The sequence below is a fragment of the Meriones unguiculatus genome, chromosome 7, assembly GCF_030254825.1.
Source record: "Meriones unguiculatus strain TT.TT164.6M chromosome 7, Bangor_MerUng_6.1, whole genome shotgun sequence".
Classification (NCBI taxonomy): Eukaryota; Metazoa; Chordata; class Mammalia; order Rodentia; family Muridae; genus Meriones; species Meriones unguiculatus.
The window spans coordinates 18098631-18125554 of record NC_083355.1 but is presented as its reverse complement, the minus strand read 5'-3'; the positions used below and the strand labels follow the sequence as shown (position 1 = coordinate 18125554).

The 26924-nt window shown below is 42.5% G+C and overlaps 1 protein-coding gene across 1 annotated transcript in view; it reads right to left on the bottom strand.

Annotated features, from left to right (window-relative positions):
• Positions 1-6657: 6657 nt before the first annotated feature.
• LOC110545629 (leucine-rich repeat-containing protein 37B-like) overlaps positions 6658-26924 on the bottom strand; it is a 53793-nt gene continuing 33526 nt past the window's right edge. The window contains exons 8-17 of the mRNA XM_060388312.1: positions 25598-25669; positions 23027-23101; positions 17002-17120; positions 13601-14974; positions 12150-12487; positions 11246-11350; positions 8172-8218; positions 7043-7070; positions 6836-6966; positions 6658-6754 (exon numbers count right to left, since the gene is read on the bottom strand). Of these exons, the coding sequence (XP_060244295.1) occupies positions 6658-6754; positions 6836-6966; positions 7043-7070; positions 8172-8218; positions 11246-11350; positions 12150-12487; positions 13601-14974; positions 17002-17120; positions 23027-23101; positions 25598-25669 (2386 nt within the window). The remainder of the gene's footprint in view (positions 6755-6835; positions 6967-7042; positions 7071-8171; positions 8219-11245; positions 11351-12149; positions 12488-13600; positions 14975-17001; positions 17121-23026; positions 23102-25597; positions 25670-26924) is intronic.

Genomic DNA, 26924 nt, shown 5'->3' with positions numbered 1-26924 from the left:
TGGCCTCCTGCCCGACACCTGAGGCGGCTCCCGCCCCTCTCCTCAGGGCAGACTCCTCCCTGCGGCTGACAGGGCCTTCCTGGGAGGAGGGGGAGGGTGCACGGAAACGCTCCCGACGCTCCGCCCGCTCACAGGCCAACCGCCAACTGAGCCCCGTCGGCCCCACCCTCAGCGTCGCCAGCCGCCCTGCTGGGCGCTCCCTCAACGACTTCGGGCGGCCAAGTCAGTCTCTCCCTCAGCTTAGTCCCAGGTAGGAGGCTCAGAAACGGTGTGTTCTGAACCGGAACAACAAAACCAAGACCAAACCTCTGCTTTTCACTGTGCCTGCGCAGGCGACACCCGCTCGGTTTTTTTTTTTGTTTTTTGTTTTCCCCACCACGAGGGGTGTGGGGCGGGACCGTAAAGGTGAGGGGCGGGGCCAATCTTCCACAGGTTTGTAGACCTTCCTGTCAGGACAGGTATTCTGGGTTTATTCTAGTCTCACTGCCTGCCCAATTCCAGTCTAAAGTTTCTGTTCAAAGGTTTAACCCTTCTTTTTTGGTTTTCGAGACAGGGTTTCTCTGTGTAGCCGTGGCTGTCCTGGACTCACTTTGTAGACCAGGCTGGCCTGGAACTCACAAAGGGCTGCCTCTGCTGGGATTGCAGGCGCGAGCCACTGTACCTGGCAATTTTGTTTCCTCCCTAATATCCTGTGTTTGGGTGTTTTTGCCTACATGTATGTTTGGCATGTACATGAAAAGCAGGCATCAGATCTCTTGTCACTGGAGTTATAAGAGAGAGCCACCATGTGGATGTTAGGAGTTGAATTCAGGTCCTTTGGAAGAACAGCAAGTGCTTTTAGACGCTGAACCATCTCTCCAGTCCCTCAGATGTATTCTTTTGGATGGCTAGGAACCGAAGTTAGATAGCTCTGAGACCTAGCCAAACACAACTGACACCCCCGTCCCCATCAAAGTCATTGAAATGATTCCTACTTCTATTATGTTACACACATAGACCAGTGCCTAACCCAATCATTGCCATCACACAGGCTTCCTCCTGTAGCTGATGGACGCAGACACCTACATCCAAACATGGTGCCCAGGGAAACCCACAGAAGAGGGGGAGCATTGTAGGACCCAGAGGGGTCAAGGACACCAGGAGAACACAGCCCACAGAATCAACTAAACAGGGCTCATAGGGGCTCACAGAGACTGAAGTTTCTAGCAATCATGGAGCCTGCATGGGTCTGTGCTCAGTGATCTGTCTCTGCGTATGTGCTGTGCTTATTTAGCTTGGGGTGTTTGTGGGACTCTTTTAACAGTGGGTGTTAGGAATTATAGAAAGAGAGAGACAGAGAGAGAAGCGAGAGAGAGCAAGGGCAGGGGCCCCAGTTCTTATAGCATGATCCAGAGCATGCGCAGGTGCTTCCAGGTGGTCAGCAGGTGGTCTGGGTGTCTTTCCAAATGCCTGTTACCTGCCGGGTTCTGCCAGGCCCCAGGGGCTGCCTGTAGAAATGCCTGCTTGCTGATCCCAACATTCCCCCCTTTTTCTATAATTAAAAATAGGGAGCTTGGGCTGCCTTTTATAAGGTAAGTTAAAGTATATAAATTTAGGCTCATTGGAAGCAGCTCTTGGTTGTCATGTAAGAGGTTGAGAGAGAGGGGAATTATAGCAACAAATGGTCAGGTTGTAAGGTTAAGAATAAGAGAAGTCTCTGCCCTGGAAAATTTAGGGCAGAGGGTTTTTAACAGAGAGAGTTGCCAGCCGTGCAAGGCAGCGGGAAAGGACTGGGAAACACTGGGAGAACCTGGAGCTGCTTGTCCTGGTCCTGAAGCACACCACTTCAGCCTTTTGTTAACAACAGGTGGATAATGGGCGTAGATTCTCTTCTGGCTACTTCCTGCTGACACTGGGGGCGCTGTAGGGAGGTCAAAAGGCTGAAGTGTTGACCAAGTCCAGGAAGAATAGGCTGCCTTGATGCTTTTCCAGGTCTGTGAGAACACCCATGGCTGGGAGGGAAGGTGCAGGTCCAGCTTGTTGGTAAGGTCAGAGCCGAACACCTGTATCTTGTTGGAAGTCCGTGAGGTCAGAGCTGAACACCTGTAGCTGCTTTGGCGCTGTTGCGGCTGTAGGAGACATCTGTGTCTGGCAGGACACTGAAACAGAGAAAATCCTGTAGGTAGGCATTGAAAGGTTTGGATCGATGAGGTTTGTACATGGGAACCTGTCTACCTGGACGAGACTTTATTTACCCAATCACTGGCAATATTAAAGAAGGCTTTGTTTTTGATCTGTCATTGAGGTGAGGTTTGGTTATAGAAGCGTGTAAACTTAAGAGGCCCTGGTGCCAGCTGGCACTAGGGACAGAAACCTGAAATTCTCCAGCCTGTCTGGAGGGACGGGCGTCTGGGCGTCTCCCATTGGGGGCAGAGAAGTCTCTATGTAGGGATGTGGTGATGGGTGTTATCCATTGGGAGCCGAGAGAGACGGAGCCTTATAAAGGCGTCCCAGAATAAGGCAAGTCTCCGAGGAGGATAATCCGATTTGGTCAAGCTCTCGTCAGAGTTTTGACCAGGGATCGGAGGCCTGGTGCCCAGTGGCACGGCCGAGAGAACACGCTTCTTGCCTAGCTAGGACGGGTGCAGGAGCACGTGGAGAGAGGAAGCGTGTAGAGGGCTCCCAAGGGAAAATGAGAAGAGCCGTATGGGAGAGAGGGGACCTTTCCATGAGCAAGCGAGCCAGCGCATGCACAAGCAAGCGGGAAGAAACCCATAGAGGGGGTGTACCGCCCAAGGGAGAGTGTGGCCCTAAAATGAAAGTCAGCATAGAGGGTCAAACCTAGACAATTAAGGCTACAGCTGAGGGGGGGGGGTCCCCCGTCTCAAAAGATAGTAGGAAGCTGCCAGAGCTCTATGGTCAAGCTTCCCCTACCAAGAGAGGCATGCATGCTGAGAAAATGGAGTGAACTCACCAATCCAGCCAGTGGTTGTATGTAGTAAATGGCAGTCTGGTAGCCAGGAAAGGAAATTTTAAACCAGGAATTACTTTTAAGTTTTAAGAGAGAGATAAAACCTTAAACATGTTAGTATCATAATTGTATTGTGTATTGAGAAAAAGGCAGTAGACATACATATGTGTTAACAGCATAAGTATTTTTTAAGGTGAACTCTGAAAAGGCAAAAGCCTTTTATGAAGTGAAAGGGAAACTTACTTAAAGCAACTAGAAGGAATAGATTTAAGATATTTCTGTGTTAAAATCTACCCCAGAAATGGCAGATATTAAGAATACCATACTAAAAGCTATGACTTTTGGGTCAGATATACATATTAAACAGATGTTTTTAACATAACGAGAAGCACCTTTAAGTCTATCTCTAGAAGCCAACAAAGGAAATTAAAATCTCAACCTGGTGACTGAATAATAAGCAGTTATTGCTCCATCAACTTATTAGAACTCTATTGATCAATGTCAAAACTCTGAACTTTTAAAATCTTATAATATAACTCATATACCTTAAAACACCTATTTAGACTCTCTAATTTTTTGCATTTATCAACCCTGAAACATTTTCTCAGACCAAATAACAACACTCTAGATTTTTACCACCTTAACTCCTGTATCCTCAGACTCTATATAAGCTCCATTTATTTATCTCAAGACACAGACAACTAACATGTGTCCTGTGAGCAAGGCAAACCTTTTTTTTTTTAAATAAGAGATCTAGTACCCTGTGGTTTTAGCTAATGAACTGATTAATGAGCTAACAGTCGATCTAATCGTCTTCTCTCTAGCTGCAAAGCTACTGTAAGCTTAGCATAGCCGTCAAGGAGTTCAGAGACCTGAGAAGGATAAATTATAAGTTAAATAAATGCCAATCAAAATGACAGGGATGACTAGTTAGTCCATCACCTAGGCAGTGTCCCTTGCTCCTGTGGTCTCACAGCATCCTGAACAGAGGAGTCCAACCAGGCACATAAGATCAGAGACTGCTTCTGTGGAGAAAGAAACAAGAGAATGGCCTCACCTCGCCCTTAGCAACGTGAAACATTGACTCCAGGTGTCCACAGTTTTGTCCACAGTTTAGGCTGGGCCCTAGCAGTGGGCCAGTTGAGGCAGTATTGTCCAGTGGTTAGCATACCACAATCCAGAGTTGCAGTCATCTGTCGTTGTGCCCAAATCTTCTCGGAGACCTTGGGGGAGCTACTGTAAGGATTTTGGGACTTCCTGTCACAATAAGCTTACACATGTTAAAATACCATATTCATCAGATCTCTGATAAGCTTGAGGGCCAGCACATCCGAATTACTCTTTGTGTATCTTTATAATCTGCTCTAAACTGTGTCCTATAAAACAGAATGCCATCATCTCTAATTTTAGCATGTCCTAGAAGTATATATTTTAAGACAAATAGGCAAACCTCATAGTTACCCATCCTAGGCTTAACCTTAAAAAAAAACTTAAACAAGGAGACTAGGTAAGGCTCAACTGCAGCATTTAGCATGACTTTAAATCTGTTCTTTTTGAACTAAAATCAAAGCAAACCTTTTAATTAAATTAGATATAATTTATAGAGAGGCTAGCAAATCTTGTTGCTCCTCCTACCACTTGCATTAAAATTGAACAGTAAAAAGCTTTGCATTTAAACTAAGAATTATTTTAGCCATACCAAACCTATCAGCTAGAATTTTTTCCTTAAAAGAGCATAAAAAACATTTTGTAATGAACAATCACCAGCCCTTTAAATGAATTATAACATATTTAAATAGTTGTTTTTTTTTTTAAATCATATTAACTCTAAAAGCAAGTTACATTACTATAAAGAGGAGTTTTGAAACTGCCTAACTTTTTAAAATAACTCCTTGTAGCAGGTAACAAACAAACTCTAAGGAACTTGGTGAAACTTTCCCTTTTTTTGTCTCAAGGTAAAGAACAGGGCGTAAACATGTTTTTTATAAACAAAACAGCTTATCAAACAAACAGCTCTCCACAGGATACATTCTCAAAAACTGAAATTTTACCTTAATTAGCACAGACAATATGGCAGGGTTTTATTTAGTAAAATTAATAAAATACCCAAGATCATTGTCATACCCAGTGAGAAAATTATGAGGGCGTTTAAATAGAAGCGGCTTGGGAAAGGGGCTGGGTTATTGCGGGGGAGAGGGAGGCACACAGGAGGCAGGGCCTCTTTGCCCGAATTAAAGATGGCGCCGGCCACATCTAAACCTCTGATATACCCAAGGTCCCGCCCATTTTTCCCAAAGCCAAGATGGCTGAGCCACGTGGAAGCCTCTGATGAAAGTTTTGAAAAGTCAGTTGCGGCGCTTGCTGGCAGCAGCACCGGGCGCTGGCGCCGGGCTGTGGCACCGATGGGGCTCCGGGACGCGGCGGGCCCAGCTAGGAGCCTGTGGTCTCCGCCCGCTGTGCTACGATGCAGGGCCCGGGCGCGCGGGCCGCTCTGGGGCGTGCATGGCGGGCGTGGGCGGCTGGCGGCGGCAGCGGGGGGGGGGGGGGGGGGTTTAGAGAGAAGGAGGAAGAATCTTGAGGCGAGTTTGAAAGGAGTTGGAGGCAGGAGAGTGGGTATTTTAGGCGGATCTGGAAGGAATAGGTTCCCCAGAAGCTCCGGTCTGTTTGGTAAAACTAATGGGGGTTACCTAATCCGGCCCAATGCACCAATGTTAGGAATTATAAAAAGAGAGAGAGAGAAAGAGAGAGGAAGAGCGAAGAAGCGAGAGCGAGAGAGAGCGAGAGAGAGCGAGAGAGAGCGAGAGAGAGCGAGAGCGAGAGCGAGAGAGAGAGAGAGAGAGAGAGAGAGAGAGAGAGCAAGGGCAGGGGCCCCAGTTCTTATAGCATGATCCAGAGCATGCGCAGGTGGTTCCAGGTGGTCAGCAGGTGGTCTGGGTGTCTTTCCAAATGCCTGTTACCTGCCGGGTCTGCCAGGCCCCAGGGGCTGCCTGTAGAAATGCCTGCTTGCTGATCCCAACAGTGGGAGTGGAGTTGTCTCTGACTCCTTTGCTTGCTCTTGGAACCCCTTTCCTTCCTACTAGGTTGCCTTACCCAGTCATTTTTTTTAACTTTTATTAATAAAGGACACTTAATTCACTTTGTATCCCCCCATAAACCCCACCCAATCTTGATATAAGGGTTTGTGCCTAGTCTTATTGCATCTTTTTTTTGCAGTGTTTGGTTGATACCTCTGGTAGGCCTGCTCTTTTCTGAAGGGAAATGAAGGAGCAGTGGATCTGGGGAGAGGGGAGGTGTGTGTGTGTGTGTGTGTGTGTGTGTGCAACTGGGAGGAGTGGTCGAAGGAGAGGCTATGGTCAGGATGTATTATATAAGAGAAGAATAAAAAATTATAGGGGAGGAGAGAGTGGGAGGAAGGGAGGGACAATAAGGGTGAGAAGACAAAGGGAGAAGAAACGAAATGGCCTGAGCTTTTGAAACCTCAAAGCCCATCCCCAGTGACACACCTTCTCCAACAAAGGCCATACCTCCTAATCCTTCCCAAACAGCTCCAGCAACAGAGGACCAATTATTCAAATATATGAGCCTATGGAAGCCATTCTCATTCAAACCACCACATTTAACTTACTTATTTATTAAGGTTCTAGATCAACCTTAGGTCACAAGGCTAAGTATAAAAAATAATAATAAAATGAATAAATTATAGCAGGTCATTCTGAGCCTTCAGCTTCGTCGACTGCTTCACTCTCTTCTGCTTCAGTCACTGAGGTCTTCTGGGCCGGCATGGAATCCCTGTTTGCTTCCTCCCTGGAAGAAGAGCAATACCAAGGATTTCAAACTTTGAAATGAGCAACTTGCCCTTAGCACCTCTTTGAGCTAGACATTTACCCTGTTATATCATGAATGGTAATATCTTCCTCTGCGGTGGACTCTTTGACTTGTCTATCATCAGTTGCACCTTTCTTGCGTGTGAATAGGTTTTTAAGCCACTGTGGGCACTTGAGCCAGGCAAATCTTCTCTAGAAAACAGAAGGGGAGATATTAGTCCTGCTTACTCCAGGCTTCTCCAGCCACAGCACTCAGTCTCAAGCTTACCTGACCTTCACTGTCCTCGCTTTTACTCCTTGAAAGAAAACACATACAGAAGACAGTTAATGATCATGTCATTAGTATGTGTTTGTGCATGTGTGTGTGGTGTGTGTGTGTTTCCTGTGGGACATCCTGGCTCTCTTCAGAAGAAAAATCATCCCAGCACTGGGACTTGAGAACAATTACATGCATGTGTGGCGTCTAGGAACTTCCAAGTTAGTTCTAAGGGCCCCCACAATGCCTCTTTAGGGAGATCTTTGTATATGGCTCACAGAAGCATTTTGCTCTCCAGAGTCTTTTCCCATTGGTGCTCTTTAGGCCAACTCTCACAGAATTTCTGAGGGCACTCCTGTTTACCTAGCTACTTTATCCTCCAATGCCTGAGGCTACAGCACAGCTCAGAAACTCACAGAATTTCACCCTGCGGACTGCCTCTGAAGAATGAGTTGTAAGAACATACACTAGCTATCCTTTTGGAGTCCACAGAGACTTAGAAAAGTCAGAGTGTATTTTGCAGAGCTATATGTTGTACAGATTTGTTATGAAACGTGACCAAAGCCTGAACACTGTAGAATTAAAGGACAAGGGCTCCCCCATGTAGAATGGTCCTCTTTCTGTCATGCCCTAAAGAGTGACCATAAGGCCAGACATTCCCTCCAGCCTCCATTTCCTCATGAGAAGAGAGGTGGGTATTAGTCGCAGTCCCTCCTAGGTATAGATCTATGAGATCTGTGTCACTCAAAGATCAGGATCCAAAGGTGACCAAGGGGATGAGAAGCTGGGGCTTCCTCCTTAGTACAAGAAGGGCTGGTGTTCTGCTACTCACAACCCTCAACTCTAACATGGTAGGCTCCTCTGTTTCTTCCCCAAAGACTGCAAAAGCCTCAGGCTGGATCAGATGGCCACTACCAAAAGCTGGTAATGCCCAAGCCTATGATTTCACCCTCTTTCTTTGGTGACCTGGTGACACTGGAGGCATCCATGCTAGTTCCAGCTGTCTCTTTGGGAGCCAAGCAAAACAACAGAGTGGATAATATTCTTTCTCGAACTTTTCTCCCTGTCTGATGAAGGATAGGTGAGTTCCAAGTCCTTTGCTAATTCTCAGGTTCTCCTTGAAAGATTGTCTCATATTTACCCTGTTGCCTTTTCTTCATCTCTTTCCTTTGCTCTGCGGTAATGAATCTGTTTTGGAAGAAAACACAATTCTGATTACCACAAGGACCACTGTCTCTAAGCACACTTATTCCTTTTACTTATTTGAGCTCTTACCTGCTCAGTGAACACAGGAGCTCTTGCAATACCTTGCTTAAGGTTTCACTTAATAGACTGCACTGATTGTTTTAGACAAAACCCAGGAAATAATTCCCAATAAAGGGAATCTCTGTTCAAAGTGAAATGTAAGAACTATATTCTTAAAACTTCATCAGAGTATATGCCAGGGGCCTAAGCAACGGTGTTGTCTGAGGAATGATGAACAAGAGCAGAGAGCCTCTACTACTGCCACAGGGGAGGGCATCCTTGTCTGGAAGGCCTCAATATAGAATAAGGAAAATAAATGGGAACAGGTTGGGGAGAAAAAAAAAATTCTAGTATTATTTGTATTAGAAACAACAACAGTGCTCTTAGTGCCCTACTGCAGACACCCTAGGCACATGCTGCATACGCATGGAAGCACACATACATACAATATTTTTAAAAACATAAGCAGCTGGAGGATGGCTCAGTGGTTAAGAGTCTTCCCGACCTTCCGGAGGATGGTTCCCAGCACTCACATTGGACAGTTAACAAATGCCTGTAACTCCAGCCCCAGGGGATCCAATACCTTCATCTGGCCTCCATGGGTACCCACACAAAGGGAGCGGAGACATAAAGACAAAAATAAATCTTTAAAACAAGGAAAAAAGAGCAGGAGATATATCTCAAAGATAGAATGCTTGCTTTCTTGCATAAGGCCTGGGTTTAATCCCAAAGCATAAAATAAGTAGTCACCATCACCTCAGAAGTGAAGATTGTGTAATTTTGTTTTCTTTAAAAAACACAGAAGTGTGGTGGGAATATGTTTTCATTTTAGTCTCAAGTGTGGGGATAAGAGGCTGCTAACAGCAGGTGACTATGATTTGCCTTGTGCTCTAGCAGTGGCATGGTCTTGCCAGCAGCAGACAGTATCTGCCAGTGTGTGACATTTGGAATTCTGGGAATTTTCAGAGGCTATATAAATACCAGGGTCCCGAGAGGCAGGGTTGCTGTTGTTGACTGGTTGGTGTTTGGTAGCAGATTGTCAAGTAGTCAGATTGACAACAAGAAGAAATTAGATATCCTGAAGGGGAAGATCAAACTTGTCCCAAGGAATTTGTCGCTTTAATCAGTAGGAAGTAGGCTAAAGATAACTTCACAACCTCCCCCAGCCAACCCTGCCCCTGCCCAACCAAACAATGATTGTGTGGTTGGTGTATTGCAGAGATCTCAATCTCAAGAGTGCCAATTCCATAGGACACCTCTTCAATGTTTTTACAAAATGACATCAACTACAATTTGATAAAGAGAATATGCAATCATAATTACATCATGTATGGAAAAGAAGGTCATTGATCAGGAGCTTGCCCTGTTGCATTACAGCTAAAAGTATTCAGCAATGGCATTTAGTAGTGTGGCCCTTTGACTGGCACAGAAAAGGCAGAGGTTTTATGGAAAAGAGCCTGCATAGGAGTGGTATTTTAGACCAGTGAGAAAAAATGATTTGAAAATTATCACAATACAGGCTAGAGAGATGGGTCAGTGGTTTAATAGAAGTCAGTTTCCAGCACCCCTGTCAGATAGTGCACAATAGCCTGTAATTCCAGCTCCAGAGAATCTGACACCCTTCTGGCCTCTGTGGGTACCCATACTCAGGGCAAAACTATACAGTCATTTAGGACGAAAAGGATTCCCTGCCCTCAACCCTACTAAAACCGGGTAAATTAAACAAAATCTTAGGAGGTTTAAAATTAGGAATAACTGCTGGGAATGATGGCACGTGTGTTCCTACCACTTCTGAGGTAGGAGGGAGGCCAACCTAGGTTACCTAGTGAGTTTCAGGCTAACCTGGGCTACATGAGACCTTGTCTCAAAGAAACAAGCAAGGAAAAAAAAAAAAAAACCAAGAGAAACATGTACAAATGACAAAATAGTGTTAAGAACACGTTAGAAAGTAGCAGCAGAAAGGGCCTGGACCCCTGAGGTGGCAAAGCCTCTGCAGCAAGAGCCTAACCCACACCGCAGGAGGCACAGGCTGGCACATAGCCACTTTCTTGTCCACTGGGTTCTTTTTCCATGAGATGGATGGTCTGCAATGGTTTCTCTGTACTTTCTCACTCCCAGTACTTCCTGCTTGTTCCTAAGGAGGTGAAACTGACCAGGGCTGTGAAGGGAGCACTGGTCTGCCCATGATTTTTCTCTATCTGTCACTATTTTCTTTCATCTCCATTTTTAAAAAAGATATGATTTCATATATTCCTGGCCTGAGCTCACTGAATTGCTGAGGATGCCTGCACTCCTGCTCACCCTGCTTTTGTTTTTGCATGTGCTGGGATGATAGAAATGTGCCAAATATCTTTCTCGGGTGCTGTTTTAACTTAAGTATTGGATTGTATTGTTCCTCATAGTGTAATTAATGGGAGGCTTCATTTCTCTTCATTGAATACTGTTGCTCTGTACTGCATGCAAAACACTGGGCATGCTTCCTGGTCTCACAGAGGCTATCTAAATTTGCGGAAAAAATAACGAAAATATGAATAATTGCAAGCACAGCGGTGAACTGTCCACACAACTGAAGCACAATACAGGACTGTCCATAAACTTCCCAGACCGTCACAACCACCAGTAGCTGTGGAGGGTGCTGACTGGGCAGCGGCCAGTGGACATCCTCCTGGCAGGTTGTAAACTGACCCCATGCTGATGTCTGCCTTGTAGGCTCACTGTGCTCACTGAGGGAGAACTCAGTCACTGTTCCAGAGTGGCTCACCTCAACGCCACCCATCTGACACCAACTCGGGATGTTCCATAATGACCTGACGTTAGGAGCCCTGCTTCACAGACAGCATACCTGTGGACACCCGGGGACATTACTTGAAGACACAGAGGGTAAGTGGCTGTGGTTTTCAGTTTGCAGGTTCTACATTTACTCCACAGATAGGGTACATTCAGGACAGATGAACATACTGTTGTCCTTACCTCAACGAGACAGAAAACGACAATCAACACAATCACTACCAGAGTCACACATACTGCCAAGATAACTTTGTTTTTGTAGCTGTTTCCTGGGACTTCTTTTCCAGTCTGAAATATATAATAAATAAATGGGCATTTGTTATCAAATAATAAAGTAAAGAAATGAAATAAGGTGAAGGTAATTGTTCAAAATCCATTCTTGACCTGGGCATGGTTAACTGATGTATGTGATCTAGCACTTAGAAGGTTGAGGTGAGAGGATTGCCAAGATTTCGAGGATAACCCTTGATACCAATACCAGGATTATACAGTAAGAGTCTCACTCAAAACAGCTAAAACCTGGGCTTCTTGTGGTGGCACATACTTTTCATCCCAGCACTTTGGAGGCAGAAGCAATTAGGTATTTGTAAGTTCAAGGCCAGCCTGGTCTACATAGCAAGTTCTTGTCTAGCTATAACTACATATATCTCCACCCTATCTCAAACAAAACAAAACAAAACAAGAATCCCCAAACAACCAATAAACAAAAGCAAAACTAAGGACCAGTGTTTATAGATTTGTGGTCAAGCCCTTGCATATATCCCAAGTTTAACGCCCAATGGAAAACTAAATTAAAAAAAAAAAAACCCTAATGAAAAGTTTCTACTTCAGATTTGGCAATTTCTATAAGAATATAGTATATACTTTGGCAGATTCTAAAAGAATATACCAAAATCGAATGTGCTACCTATCCAATATTTTGTGTTTTAGGTCACCTCCTGACAGTAAATTTAGAAGTACAGTGGGAATCACGGTCTTAACTGGGTTAGAGTTATGTAGCCAACAACACAAGACAGAGTGGGAGCCCCTGGTCTTTCTGCTTAAATGGTTGAGAAGGCCGGGGACTGTGTTCTGGCACTGTCCTCACCTGACTTGATTCCAGACCCTTGTGAGGAACTTCTGTGTTCTCATTGATGTAGTTCTCAGTTTTCCATTGGTCTGGATCCCATTCAGTCCTGGACAACTTGAATTCTTGCTGCTCACTGAGAAGCTTCATCAGGAGGCCTGTCCTGGAGATGAGCTTTGCACAGGACAGTTGCACATGAGGGTCATAGCAGTCCATCTTCAAAGTCTTGATAACGTGAGAAATGAGCCGTCTTACATCTTTGTTGGGGATGAGGGGCCGCAGCTGCTGGTTTAGATGAGATTCCAAGTGTTCACCTGGTGAGATCAGCATTGAGTAAGCCAGTTCATGGGAATGATCATGTGAATGGTCATCGAAATGGCCATGTGAATGATCATCAAAATGGTCTTGTGAATGGCCATCAAAATGGACATTTGAATGGCCATCAAAATGTTCATGTGAATGGTCATTGAAATGGTCATTGAAATGATCCTCAAAATGTTCATGTGAATGGTCATCAAAATGGTCATGTGAATGGTCATCTGAATGCTCATGCAGGTGGTCATCTGAATGTTCATCTGCATGGTCGTCGTCTGAATGGTCATCTGAATGGTCATCAAAGTGGTCATCTGTATGGTCATCAAAATGGTCATGTGTATGGTCATCAAAATGGTCATGTGTATGGTCATCAAAATGGTCATCTAAATGGTCTTCAAAATGGTCATTTGAATGTTCATCAAAATGGTCAGTTGAATGGTCATCAAAATGGTCGTCTGAATGTTCATCAAAATGGTCATGTGAATGGTCATCAAAATGGTCATCTGAATGTTCATCAAAATGGTCATGTGAATGGTCATCAAAATGGTCATCTGAATGGTCATCGAAATGGTCATGTGTATGGTCATCAAAATGGTTATCTGAATGTTCATCAAAATGGTCATTTGAATGTTCATCAAAATGGTCATCTGAATGGTCATCTGAATGGTCATCTAAATGGTCATGTGTATGGTCCTCAAAATGGTCATCTAAGTGGTCATCAAAATGGTCATGTGTATTGTCATCAAAATGGTCGTGTGTATGGTCATCAAAATGGTCATCTAAATGGTCATCAAAATGGTCATGTGTATTGTCATCAAAATGTTCATGTGAATGGTCATCAAAATGGTCATTTGAATGGTCATCGAAATGGTCATTTGAATGGTCATCAAAATGGTCATTGAAATGATCCTCAAAATGTTCATGTGAATGGTCATCAAAATGGTCATGTGAATGGTCATCAAAATGCTCATTTGAATGGTCATCGAAATGGTCATTTGAATGGTCATCAAAATGGTCATCGAAATGGTCATTTGAATGGTCATCAAAATGGTCATCAAAATGGTCATTTGAATGGTCATCAAAATGGTCATTTGAATGGTCATCAAAATGGTCATTTGAATGGTCATCAAAATGGTTATTTAAATGGTCATCGAAATGTTCATCAGGGGCCAAGATGAAGTCTGGGTGTGGTCCAGTGGTTTGCTCAGCAGTTGGAATTAAGTCGTATCTATGCATGTGGAAGTCTTCAGCATGATGTGCAGAGATTTTATTTTCTGATGCAGTTTCTTCAGGCACAGTAGATTCAAGGATGTTTTCTTCAAAATTATCTGTTAAAGCCTGATTTTTTTCAAGAGGTTTTTCTGTAGATCGATCTGAAATGGCATATACTTCTGAAAAAGCCTTTTCTGGATAGTTTGGGTCTCCTAAAGATGAAAAGACCCCTCGTTCAGGGGAATTTACCAGGTTTCTCATTGCAGAGGATGCTGGCTTCTTTGCAATCAACTGGAAATGAGATTTTTTCTTCCTAAGGTTTCGATGTCCCTTTTCAGATAGTAAACTTAGGTCAGAAGCCTTCATTCTTTTCACATTAGCATTTGCACTTTCTAAAACAAAAATGGTGTAAGACAAATCTTTACGTCTGTCCATGAACTCAGGTAATGATTCTGTAGATGGAGCCTTGCCCACTAGAGATGGTTCTGGGAAAGAAGAGACTGTCTCCCTGTGTTCCTTCGGGAGCAAGGGCTCCAAGTGTAAGGAATTTCCTGCTAACTTCCTGGGCTTCTGCACCAGACTGAGCTGTGGCAGCTTTGTTGAGGGCGCGCTCCTGAGCTGCCTGACTTTGACAATGTTCTTCACAAGTGCCTGGATAATCTGCCTGTTCCACCGGTTCTTGTTACTCACTTCCTTGAAGGGCCTTTTTTGTATGCTTCCTATCCCCTTGGGGGCTCTGTTCATTCTCTCTGCCTTGTCAACCTCTGCAAGACTGCTTTCCTTTGCCTGGGCAGATTCCCATCTCTTTGCAAATATTTCTCGCTTAAATTTTTGAATCACATTTTTAGAATTCTCCTTATGCCCATCAATTTTCCCTTCCTTTTTAACCTCATCAATTTCTGCATCTAACAAATTTTCTAAAAAATAAAGTTTATTCAACCTATTTTTGTAAGTGGAGTTACTGGAATCAGATTCATTTGTAACAGGAAGGCTTTCTGTATTATTCTGCAAAGATTCCAAGGAATTGTTTGTATCTTGTTCATGAGAAAACAGCAGTTTAATGTATGGTAACATTGAGGATACTACATCATCCAGATTCCCCTCTGAGAAATAGGGCAGTATGTAATTTAGTGCACTCATAACATCATTCTCATCGTTAAAGTTGATCTCTTCATCCGTGGAACTGGAATGGTTGGCATTCTCTTTTTGTAAATATACTCCTTCTGGTTCAATAATAAGTTTGGTGCTGGCGTTTGCCTTTCGGGTCTCTAATATCTTCATGAATGCTCCTTCTGGGTTCCTTATAGATGCTTCTTCAACTGTCAAAAAACAAGAAATTGCCTTTAGTAAGAGAATACTTGCAGCCCTTCCTCAGTCCACAGCCATACACCTTAATCAAATGAATTAGGGGCCAGAAAATACTGATATGTTAGCGTGTGGGAGAAACAAACCTAAACTTAGTCCTGTGAAATTGCAGCAACAGAAAGAGCATCATTGGCAAAATATCCAAGTACCTTCCACAATGTGCACACAGGATGTCTATTTAAGACAGCCAGTGGACCAGTAGAGCTCCAGTTCTAAAGACAGCCCACCTCTGACATCTGACCAGCCTGGAGAGCACCTTCTCAGGCTCCTATACCCACACCATCCACCTCAAATTTGAGAAATACTTCCCCTCCCCACCTTTTCAGTGTGCCCTGATGATGGACATCCTTTGTGGGGATTGAGGGCAGAAATGCTAAAGCAGATGCCTCTCATTCACATCTGAATTGGATGTATCAGTATCTTCCCGTGGGCTCTGTTGCCATGTATTCTAGCTCCCAAAATGAAAGTAGCATCCTTCCCTCTGTGCATCTTTCTGGTTCTTCTCTTATAGTGTGTGTGTGTGTGTGTGTGTGTAGGAGGAGAGGGTTAGTATGAGGTGTAGATGAAAGTGTGTTTAATTTTCTCGGTTTATTCCTACATACAACCCAGTTACAGAACAATCCTGTTTCTGGGTAAACATTACTTGTAAGCCATAAAGTGCACAAAGGTCAGAGCTACTCTTGTCTGAGGCCTTTTCTCACTTCATTTTTCATTCTTTCAGCCTCATGTGGGAACAGTACAAATATTCTGATAGTATGGAGGTCACGTGTACCAATGTGTAGCTATCCCCAACCCCAGGAAATTTAAGAGGATTTTTTTTTTTTTTTGGTGGTAGTGAGCATCCGAGGGGCTGATAAAAGGAAAACTATGGCCCTGTGACAGTGCAGACTTAGGGAAAGATGACTTGGCATGAGGTGAGAGCAGTTGATACTTCTGACATGTAAAAGAAGGGAAATGCTTACTTGCCATTTCTGGGGAAGAAGAGAATAATGTAATTGAATAAAACTTTTATTAAAAATAAGTAACTTATTTATATAAACAGTTAAATGCTAATTCCATTTACCATATCTAATATCCATATCAAGGGTAAAGACCTGCATTCAAGCTAGTTAGACAAGAAAACTATAACATTTTGGAATGAAGTTATTGCTAACAAACCTAATATGTCAAAAAATATTTTATGGCTAAGCACAAGCTATACCGCTGAGCTGTATCCCTGTCTCCTTTTAAAATAATAATAAAAAAAATTATGGTAGTTTCTCACTGTATTACCTAGACTGACCTTGAATTTGGATCATTTTGCTTCAGCCTCCTGAGTAGCTAGGATATCTGCCATGTGCCACCACACTCAGTTGGGAAAATACTTAAAACTACATAAATGATCTGGTGATAGAAAAAACTGAGGTTGAAAACAAGTAAAGAGCTGGTCAGTGTGGACGTGAGGAGCTCTGTGTTCCATTAGCATAGCGAAGCAGTATGTACTGGTCACATAGAACAGCAGCTCTCAGACAGTACATAAAAATATAATACTTATGCAATTACAAAGCAAACCAAACACAGCAAATCTAGAGATGTCCAAAAGTCGGACAGCATTTGAGACTTAACCAACCAGCCAACCAACCAACCAAACAAAAAACCAACCAACTTGCAAACTGCAGTGCACGATATGCATGAGTAATCATCGGAAGTTAGTGTACTAAGCAGACAGCAGTGCTTAGTACACTCTGGTACATTCTGGTCATTCATGCTACCCCTCCCCATCTACTCCTTTCTTTCCCTCTTTCTGCACATTGAACAGTTCTATTTTTCAATCATGCAATAATAGCCGAGAGCCCCACTTTCAGCAAAGGAAAAATGAATAAAAATAAGCATTATTTTTACGGATAAATGAATAAAAATAAGCATTATTTTTAGTTAACTTTTCATGACTAGTTAAACATTAAGACATAAAATTAAAACATTTATCTGGCAAGAGACTCACGACAATGTGTGGTGTTTGTCAGACATCCCGTGTTACAATGCAGTTTGATTGTTTTGCAGACAACCTCAATATCAGCTTTATAGTTGCAGAGGCAGCAGGCCATATGTTTAGGTAAGATCCTATAAATGGAAAAACAGAGAATTGGTTTACTGGAAAAGGGCTACTGAGATGTAGAAGAGGCAACCACAGGGTTGCAGAGCAAGGAATACTTGAGGCACATGGCATGGGCAGTAGGGTAGGGGTTCAAATGGAAAATTGCTCCTCTGATATTGGCAACAATTACAGAGGATGGCAGAGTTGCTCAGTAGATGGGTAAGTGTCATGGCAGGGGCATATGGCTGAAACAAAGATGGTGGGAACAGAGCTAGGTGACACTGATGTATAGATGCATCTCTTCTGAGTGCAGAAGTCTCATTCTGGGTCGGTCATACACAGGAGGAAGGGCCTGAGCAAGCTCCTGACCTATGGACAATTTTCTCTATTCCTATCATTACAATATTAGAAGTCACATGAGGCCTAAAATAGGTGAGACCTAAAACAGCCTGCTTTAGCCCATACTTTATGGTTAAATGGCAATATGGATCACGCTGGCCAAATCTGGATTATTGCTGTGTTCCAAAGAATAAGGGCTGTTGTGTAGCTCTTTGGTAGATTGCTTGTGTCGCGGTGCAAAGCCCTGAGTATGATCAAACATCTCTCTCCCCCACCTTTCTCTCCTCTACTCCTACCCCTCTCTCTCTCACACACACACAAATACACACACAAACACTATGGGAGACATAAAGTAAAAGAGAACAAGGGAGTGATAACTAGTAACATAGTAAAATACAATATCATATAAAGAGAATCTGTGAATTCCTAACAATACTCAAAAAGAGGAGCAGGGTAGGTCTTTGAGAAAACCCCAGATAACTAATGTGAAAGAAAATTTTGCAACCACTAAGTAACAATTAGTTCAGAGAAGGTTATCAAAAAGAGGTGAAATGTTGGAGAGTAGGATCTTTAAGGTCTCAGCAATTCCATAGGTTCCTTCCTTCCTTCCTTCCTTCCTTCCTTCCTTCCTTCCTTCCTTCCTTCCTTCTTCCCTCCCTCCCTCCCTCCCTTCTTTCCTTTCTTCCTTCCCCTTCCCCCTGCTGCTTTTGTTTTTGAAGTGAAGTCTAATTAGCTCTGGCTGTCCTGAAACTTGATCTGTATACCCTGCTGGCCTCAAACTCCTGGAGATCCACAGGTTCCTGCCTCCTGGCTACAGCTAGCCATGGGTTATTTTCAAATTTAACATATAAAAGTAACAATCTGAAGATCTTCAACATACCACTTTACATTTGAATTAAATCAGTATCGTGGATCACTTGAAATCCCATCCAGGAAGGCAGTATCAGATATTTGACCTGATCTACTCATGAGGAAATGACAAATCTAGATTGGAATGTCAATTCATGGATCATGAAAAAGTAGTAAAATGTCTTTGATTAAAAGCCAAAAAACATGACAGATAACACCTGACAAACCACTGATCTTGAATGAAAACAAAGATGTAAAAAATATTATCAACTTCTGGTGAAAATGGAGTAAATGAACTCAGCTTCTACCTCCTTTCCTCAAAACCAGTAAAAGAAATTCTAAAAAACTCAAATGGTGCTATATTGTTTGTTTTCTTTTGCAGTGGTGGCGGTGGTGGTGGTGAAAAGCAGAGAGAACTTTATTTAGTGGGGAGACAACAAACAATAAAGGGGCCTAGTGAGCACAGATTCATCTCTAGGGGTGATAGGAGTTTTAAGGTGGAGGGGCAGGGGCTATGTGTGACTCAGGAGGTGTGGTCTGACTGATCACTCTTGCAGTTCTGCTACTTCAGGGTGGTTCCTAAAAAGTTCTTGTCATTGTCATAGCTTGAAGGGAACAACCTAGTCCTCACTATATAATTTGTGTGTGTGTCCCTACCCTAATGAAGAGTTGCTGCATTTGGAAGTAGTCTGTTTTGAGGACTGTTGTCTAGGGGAATAACTATTAACCCTTAGAAGCAAGGGTTAATAGACATGTCACCACAAGTCTACCGTAATAGAATGCAATGACCATGAACTCAGAATCTCTGAAACTGGGAACATGAGAAACTTTTCTTCTATTTAGTTGTCTTTCTCAGGTCTCTTGTGTCTTTTGTCGAAGCTACAGAAGGTGACCAGCACATTCACTTGTGGCTCTGGAAGAATTTTTGTGTTACAAGGAGGGAAACACAAATAACAAATGGTAGACTATTTGATGATCGAAATGGACTTGAGAAACCAAGAAAAAGTGGCTACAGTTCACAGGACAAAGCATCATAAAGGAAGAGGCATGCACAGAGAAAACTGAGCCATGAAGCTCAAGTATTGATCAGTGCACCTGGGCGAAGAGCCTGCCAGCAGTCAAGAAAAAAGCTGCCAAGTGGATTAGGAAGAGAAATATTTAGGTTGGTATGTGGCTAGGAATCCTGTCTGTTGTTGCAGGATATTTGATCCTATTATGAACCCGAAAACAGTGAATTATAAAACCCTGTTTCTTGTTTGGTGTGGTTGAGCCCTGTCACACACCTTTAATCCAAGACTTTCTGTATGCCAGATCTAATAAAGTTAACCCTAGATCAAGAGGCAGAGCAAGAAACCAACTGACAGGGATTAAAGAATAGGAGGGACTTTGAGTTGAAGGGTATTTAAGACTGTGGAGAAGAAAGAGAATTTTAGGTTAAGCTCTGGTTTTAGCTTAGGCTTCAGCTCCTCAGATCCCCAGCTTTTTGTTCTTTGTTTTTTGTTGTTGTTGTTGTTGTTTGTTTGTTTGTTTGTTTTCCATCTGGACCTGAGCTGAGAAGGAAGGTCAGCTGGGTGCTTTCTCTGCCTCTTTGAGCTAGCAGGTTTTCACCCCAGCATCTGACTTCTGAGTCTTTATTGGTAAAATAGAACGGTTGGGATTTCCATTTTTGTTTATAGCAATAGTCTATCACACACTCCTGGGCAGGAGAACAAATGGCCAGTGGCCACAGTGCACCTAGAGCTTATCCTGGGAGTTGTGACAGGAACTCCATCAGCTCCTTCAAATTCCTATCTCACAAATCTTCAAAGTTAGATTCAAACTGGTGAAATCCTTTTGAGTAACAAAAGCTCCACCTGGGGCACAACTATAAAAATAACCAATTCTGTAATGCTTCCAAACTCAAATTTACAATGTTTGGAGTAAAAAACTTACTAAGCATGTACTACAGGCCTTTTACAATAACATTCTGGAGGCAGAAGCCAGTGGATTTCTGCATTTGAAGCCAGTTTGGTCTTTACAGTGAGTTCTAGGACAGCTAGGGCTACAAAGTGAGACTCTGTATCAAAAACAAAACAAAACAACAACAACAAAAAACAACCCCCCCAAAACAACAACAACAAAAAACCCTTAATAACAATCAAATAAAAAGATAGAAAAGGAAGGGGGGGAAAAAGGTCTGTAATAAGTAAAAATAAGTCAAAACATACCCAGGACATGTGAAGATTTTTTTTTCCTTCTGGGGCTTAAACTGAATAGGAAGGGCTTTTTCCTTCTAGGAGATGAGCTGAGTAGAGAACCATGGGAGACTTGCACTACCCCACCCAAGAGGAAGGGGTGTCAGGCAGAGACCATGACAGGCCACTACCTGGTCTTCTGCAGTGGGGCCTGGGCTCTAGCCCTGGCCAGGGCATGCTGAGAACAGGAAAAGCTGCAGTGACTGCTGCTGCAGCAAACCATGACTGCTTGGTTCCCTTCTGCATGATTTCCAGCCTGAAATCCTCCCGACTATTTCCCCCTGTGCCGTTCTTATCCATTTGTGATGCACTTTCAATAGTGGGTAACTCAGACAAAGATTTCTTGTGTCAGTCACAAAAAGAAAGAAAGAAAGAAAAAGAAATGAAAGAAATATAAGAAAGAACCACCTGTGTAGACAAAGATACCTTAACATTTTATCATCCTGCTTCCAGTCCATGAGTGTGGGGAGGATAGGTATTTTCCACCATGCCTGGTTTGTATCCATCCCAGGGCATAAGAAAGAAGCAGCAGCACAAGCTATAGAAGAAAAACTTCTAGAATGTATCATACAAGCCACAAGAGAACACCTACTAAACACACATCTTAGAGAAAGGACTTAGATGCAGAGAATAGAAAACAAACTTTAAAAACTCAGCAAGATATGGGCATACCCTGTGGGTGTGGGCATTTGCCATACTCAGAAGCTATATGGTGGAAGGAGACTTTTGGAAGTTGACCTTAGACCTTCTCATGTGTGCCATGGTATGTTGGTATAATGTTCTTATGGAATGTATACAATTTATCCTTGTTCATTCAAATGCTGATTTCTCTACCCCACTATTTGGTTTCAATCCGAACATTGCATTGTGATGTTTATTCTAAGTATCGCCTGTCTCAGTTTGTGTGAACATGCCACCATTTATTTTCTGTAATTGTCAATTAAATAACCAGCCAATGTTGTGCAATGGAGAGAATAGGGTGGGACACCCTCCTCTGGAGGTGAGGAGAATCGAAGAGTGGGATCAGGAGAGCAGAGATTGGCAGGAGGAGACTTAAAACATGAGAGAGATGAACCGGACTTAAGATATAACTAACAGGAAGTATAATGGGTGAAATCTGAATGGGAGGAAACTATGGGCTTGGGGGTTTAGATTGGAGTAACTATTGCTCAGCATTGTGCTCCAGGTTAACTAAATACATCCTAGTCTCAGTGTGGTGATTTGGGTATACAGGTGGTTTAGGAATAACCGCTAATTAACTAAAAGATAAATCAAATAATAAATGTTAATAACCCACAACAATGCTATGTACTCACCATACACTATTGCACACAAATAAATCCACAAAAAAAAATAGAAAAAGAGATCCTTGGTAATAATTGGATATGGTGGCAAAAACCTGTAAAGTGGGAATTCAGGAGGCAAATGTAGGAGGAGAGCAGCAAGTTCAAGGGCATTTTGAGTTACATCAGAAGACCCTGTGTCTCAAAGACAAACAAAGCTCAACAAGAATAAAAACGGGATTCACATATTGGCACAGGTTTTAATGCATACCACTAAAACATATTAAAGTATAACTAGACTCTCAGCATCATCAGTTATTAAATAAATATAAAGTAGATTACAAGGACACACACACAACTAGGTACCAGCTAATAGGAAGGCAACTTTTTGTTGTTGTTGAGACAGGGTTTCATATGTATCTCAGGCTAGCCAAGAACCACCTGTGTAGACAAAGATACCTTAACATTTTATCATCCTGCTTCCAGTCCATGAGTGTGGGGAGGATAGGTATTTTCCACCATGCCTGGTTTGTATCCATCCCAGGGCATTATGCGTGCTGGGCACACACTCTCCCAACTGAGCCACACTCCCAGTCCAGGTGAGTGTTTTAAAAAGCTGAAGAAATATCAGGCGAATGGAGCAATTGCCACGTGCTGCTGGCGAGATACGCTAAACATGGCGCTCAGTGAGAGAAGACAGATCCAAAAGGCCACACACTACTGGGTGTCATTTATGAGATGGTCTGGAAAAGGTAAACGACATGCTCAGAAATAAGACTAGTAATGGATTAAAGGGCGAGATGAGTGACTGGTTGCAAAAGCACACGAGGGGCCACTGAACTTTATTACATGTGCGCGTGTGTGTGTTTGAGTGCTCATGTGGAGGTAAGAGGACATCCTTGTGGCGTTGGCTCTCTCCTTCCACTTTAATGTAGTTTCCAGGAATGAAACTCAGGTCACCAGGCTTTCACAGCACTATGTATGCACTGAGCCATCTCACTGCCCATGACAGGCCTTTTGTGGGTGTTAGAGTCTGCATATTTACCTAAGCTATGTAGCACTGGTTGGGTAACTATGCAAGTTCAAACTGTGCCCTTGAACTTAACTGCATGAACATTATATATCAATGATCCTGACTTCAGAAAAAAAAAAAAAAAACAAACTAGCATGAGACAAACAAACTCTAAAAATAACGAAGTGAAATTACTCTAAGAGAATAAACCTTACAGATGCTCCAGCTGCAGCGTCATCATGAGGATGTTCTCGAGGGTCGTCAGCTGCACCTGTGTTGTTCCCAGGTCTCTGGAGGAGAAAGCCAGACGTCATGAGGAGCCATTATCATCACATGTGGTTACTTAAGCTTTGCTTTTTCTAGAAAACTCTCTGGTGCAGGAGTAAGGAAGCCTGTCAGAGAAAAAACTTCTACAGAGCTTACTATATCAAAGTTCACTAATATGCTGGCACTGGATAGACTTTATCTCCTCACTTCTCATTCTCATATTGCATTCACTCCATAACTGTTACTTCATATTTTCTCTTCTTTTTATAAATAATATGTATTCATACCTCTTTGCTTTCTGAGATAATGATATTTTCATCTCCTAGACTTTTTGTGTGTGTGTGTGTGTTTCTGTGTTACCTGTCTGTGTAAGTCTTCATAAAGAAAATCAAGGCGTCTCATACAAGCAACTTAATGGCATACCTGAAAGCACTAGAAACAAAAGAAGAAGCAGACACACCCAGGAGGAGTAGACAGCTGGAAATAAACTCAGGGCTCAAATTAATACAGTAGAAAAAAAGAGAACAATTCAGAGAATTAATGAAACCAAGATCTGGTTCTTTGAGAAAATCAACAAGATAGACAAACCCTTAGCCAAACTAACTAAAAGGCAGAGGAACACTGTCCAAATCAACAAAATCAGAAATGAAAAGGGAGACATAACAACAGACAATGAGGAAATCCAAAGAGTCATTAGGTCCTACTTCAAAAGCCTATATGCAACAAAATTTGAAAATGTAGATGAAATGGACAATTTTCTTGATAGATTCCATTTTCTAAAGCTGAATCACGATCAGGTAAATAAGTTAAATAGTCCTATATCCCCTAAGGAAATAGAAGCCGTCATCAAAAGTCTCTCATCTCCCCCCCTCCCCCCCCAAAAAAAAGAGCCCAGGGCCAGATGGTTTCAGCACAGATTTCTACCAGACCTTCAAAGAAGAGCTAACACTATTCCACAAAATAGAAACAGAGGGAACATTACCAACCTCATTCTATGAGGCCACAGTCACCTTGATAGTTTTATGTAGCTTTGGCTGTCCTGAAATTCACTCTGTAGATGAGGTTGTCCTGGAGCTCACAAAGATCCACCTCTGTCTCCTAAGTGCTGGGGTTTGCAGCACTACCACCAGCAAATTTTTTTATCCTTAAGACAAAATGCTCTTTGATGGGCAAGGTAGAGGACAGAATACAGGGAGGAATAACTAACACTAAAGATATTTTTTAAAAGTTGTGTGGAAACCTACTACTGTATAAGCTTTCTAAAGTATGTACACGTGCACACACACACGCACACACACACGCACACGCACACACACACTTTTAAGTTGGGTAACACTATAGCAGGGAAACAATTTCCTCATGAGACACCACAGGCTGATAAATAAAAAGCCCAGTATTGGGAATGGGTTACTTGTTTTGAAGTTGTTGGCCACTGAGGTCCCATAATCTCCATTATTCTAGGTTATTGCCAATGCCCTTGATTATCGTCCATAACTTGACGGTAATACTTTAGTGCAGAAGATACCACATGTGTGAGCCGCAGAATGTGGGAAAATCAAACTAGTGCTCAACTGAAAGCTTCATATTTACTGGGTAGCTTTAATGATGCTGGAAGGCGCTGTGCACACTACCAGCAATCATACTCAACCATGAATCCTGACAGCTAAAACAACAACTGCCCTGGCAATGCACGCTCACTGATGTAATACTGGCACAAATATCAAAAGCATGACCAACCACTTTCCAGTGGAATCTAAGGTCTGCTCCAGAAACTGAAAGCCATGCCTGGTACATTACTGGGGCATGAATCTATGACTGGACAGTTCATAGGTCCTAGGGGAGAACCTCCTCTTAATGAAATTCTAATGATTTATCTTTAAGTCTATACATTAATACATCTCTCTACCCTCATTAGAGAAGATTCTTTTTGGAGTAGAAGACCCACGAAGGTCAGTGTGCAGAGAGTAAGAGAGTGCTGACTACTCAGCCCTATATGTGACACCCTACTTCACATCTTTCTCCCAGGGCTCAGGGGCCACTGTGGGACAGAGGGCAGAAAGACTAAGGGCCAGACATTCACTGTAATGACAACTATAAAAATAGTGTTTTCCAAACACACCAGGGCAGCTACACAAATGAATTCATGGCAGTTCTGACAGCATGTATGGAGGAGACCTGCATAAACACAAGGCAGACAAAATACAACATGTAGAAGGATGTGGGCATGAAAGGAAGCCCGTAAGTTAAGGGGCAACTGGCAACTAATAGCACCTAAGAAAGGAAGGGCAGGCAGGCAGGGTGTGGCACCAGGTAGGATGCCTATGTTCCATTGGAAAGCCACACACACAAAAAGTATAAAAACACAAGGTTGAATAGGCAGGGAAGGGATAAATGTCAAAACACAGTGTATGATCTCATCAAAGAACTAATAGGAAATGAGAAAAAAAGTACTCTTTGGTGAAAGTCATTAAGAGAGATAGAAATCATCTCATGAATCACAAGATTATCACAATACTTACAGATATTTTAATGCTGGCAATTTAAAGAAGTAGGGATCTTCAACAACTGTGAGAGGATTATGGCTGAAATTTCTGAAAAATACAATGTAAGTGAAATTAACAGCATTTAAATGTGCATGAGCCTACTTAAAAAGTTTACATCAATTTCTTAGGTATGGAACTTTTCTTAAAAAAATCACTTTGTGGGCCAACAAGATTGTTCAACAGGTAAAAGGTACTTTCCACCAAGCCTGATAATTTAGGTTAACTCTCCAGGACCTGCACAACAGAAGAAAAACACTGACATCCCCAAGTTGTCCTCTGAACTCTATATGTCATGGCAATTACAGACCCAGGCATTCGTGTACCAACACACAGACATAAAATAAATGAGCAGACATTTTTAAAAATTACACTTTGTTTTACCTATAAACCATCCTTAGACTCCATAAACATTCATACTTTGGAAATTATCCACATTGTATTTTCTGAAATTAACAGAAAAGACCAGAGTGAGAAAAACAGAGTACAAAACATAGGGGGTTGCAAAGAAAAAAATACCACGAAACTTTTAGATCAAAAATTCTACAGACAAGGGGCTGTATAAATTGTTCAGTGGTTAGAACTGCTGCTCTTTTAGATGACCCAGGCTCAGGTCCCAGCATTGACATGGTGGTTCACAACCATCCATAACTCCAGTTTCAGGGGCTCCAGTGCTCTCTTCCAACTTCTGCAGGCACTGTGTGTATGAAAATTCATGTGATGAAACAGACACACACACGCAAAAGTAAATCTTACAAGTACATTGGTAGTAAACTCTTTCAATGTAGGAAACATTTTTAATTCAAGATGCGTGTCCATTTTAAAAAATATAATTTGTGGTCAATTCCCTCATGGGGGAAAAAACGTGTGTGGGTCTGTCTGTGTGTGTGTGTATGTCGGGGTGGTATTTTCCTGGATTTGGAGCCAAAGAAAAAAGGACGTCAGAGGAGGAACTGCTTGTATCCAGGCTCCATCAAATACTCTCACTTGTATTGATTAACAAAGCCTGTGTGAGGATGCCTGTAATAATTTGTCACTCTCCTGGTCCATGAACTTCTGAGGGCAGGGACCATGACTTACTGTTCCTGTCACCCTGTGCATAAAATTTCTGTGGTATTTAACAACAGTTTGTTGCATAAACAACAATGATATCTTCCACTGTGTAGACCCAAGGCCTTGTTTTCTTGTCCAGTGTGGGAAACAAACAGAAACAAAAAATAAAGTGGAAGAACTGAAGTTAAACAGAAAAATAGAAAATATGCCTTCAGGTTAAAGCTAATCACAATTCTATGTCTATAGCACATAC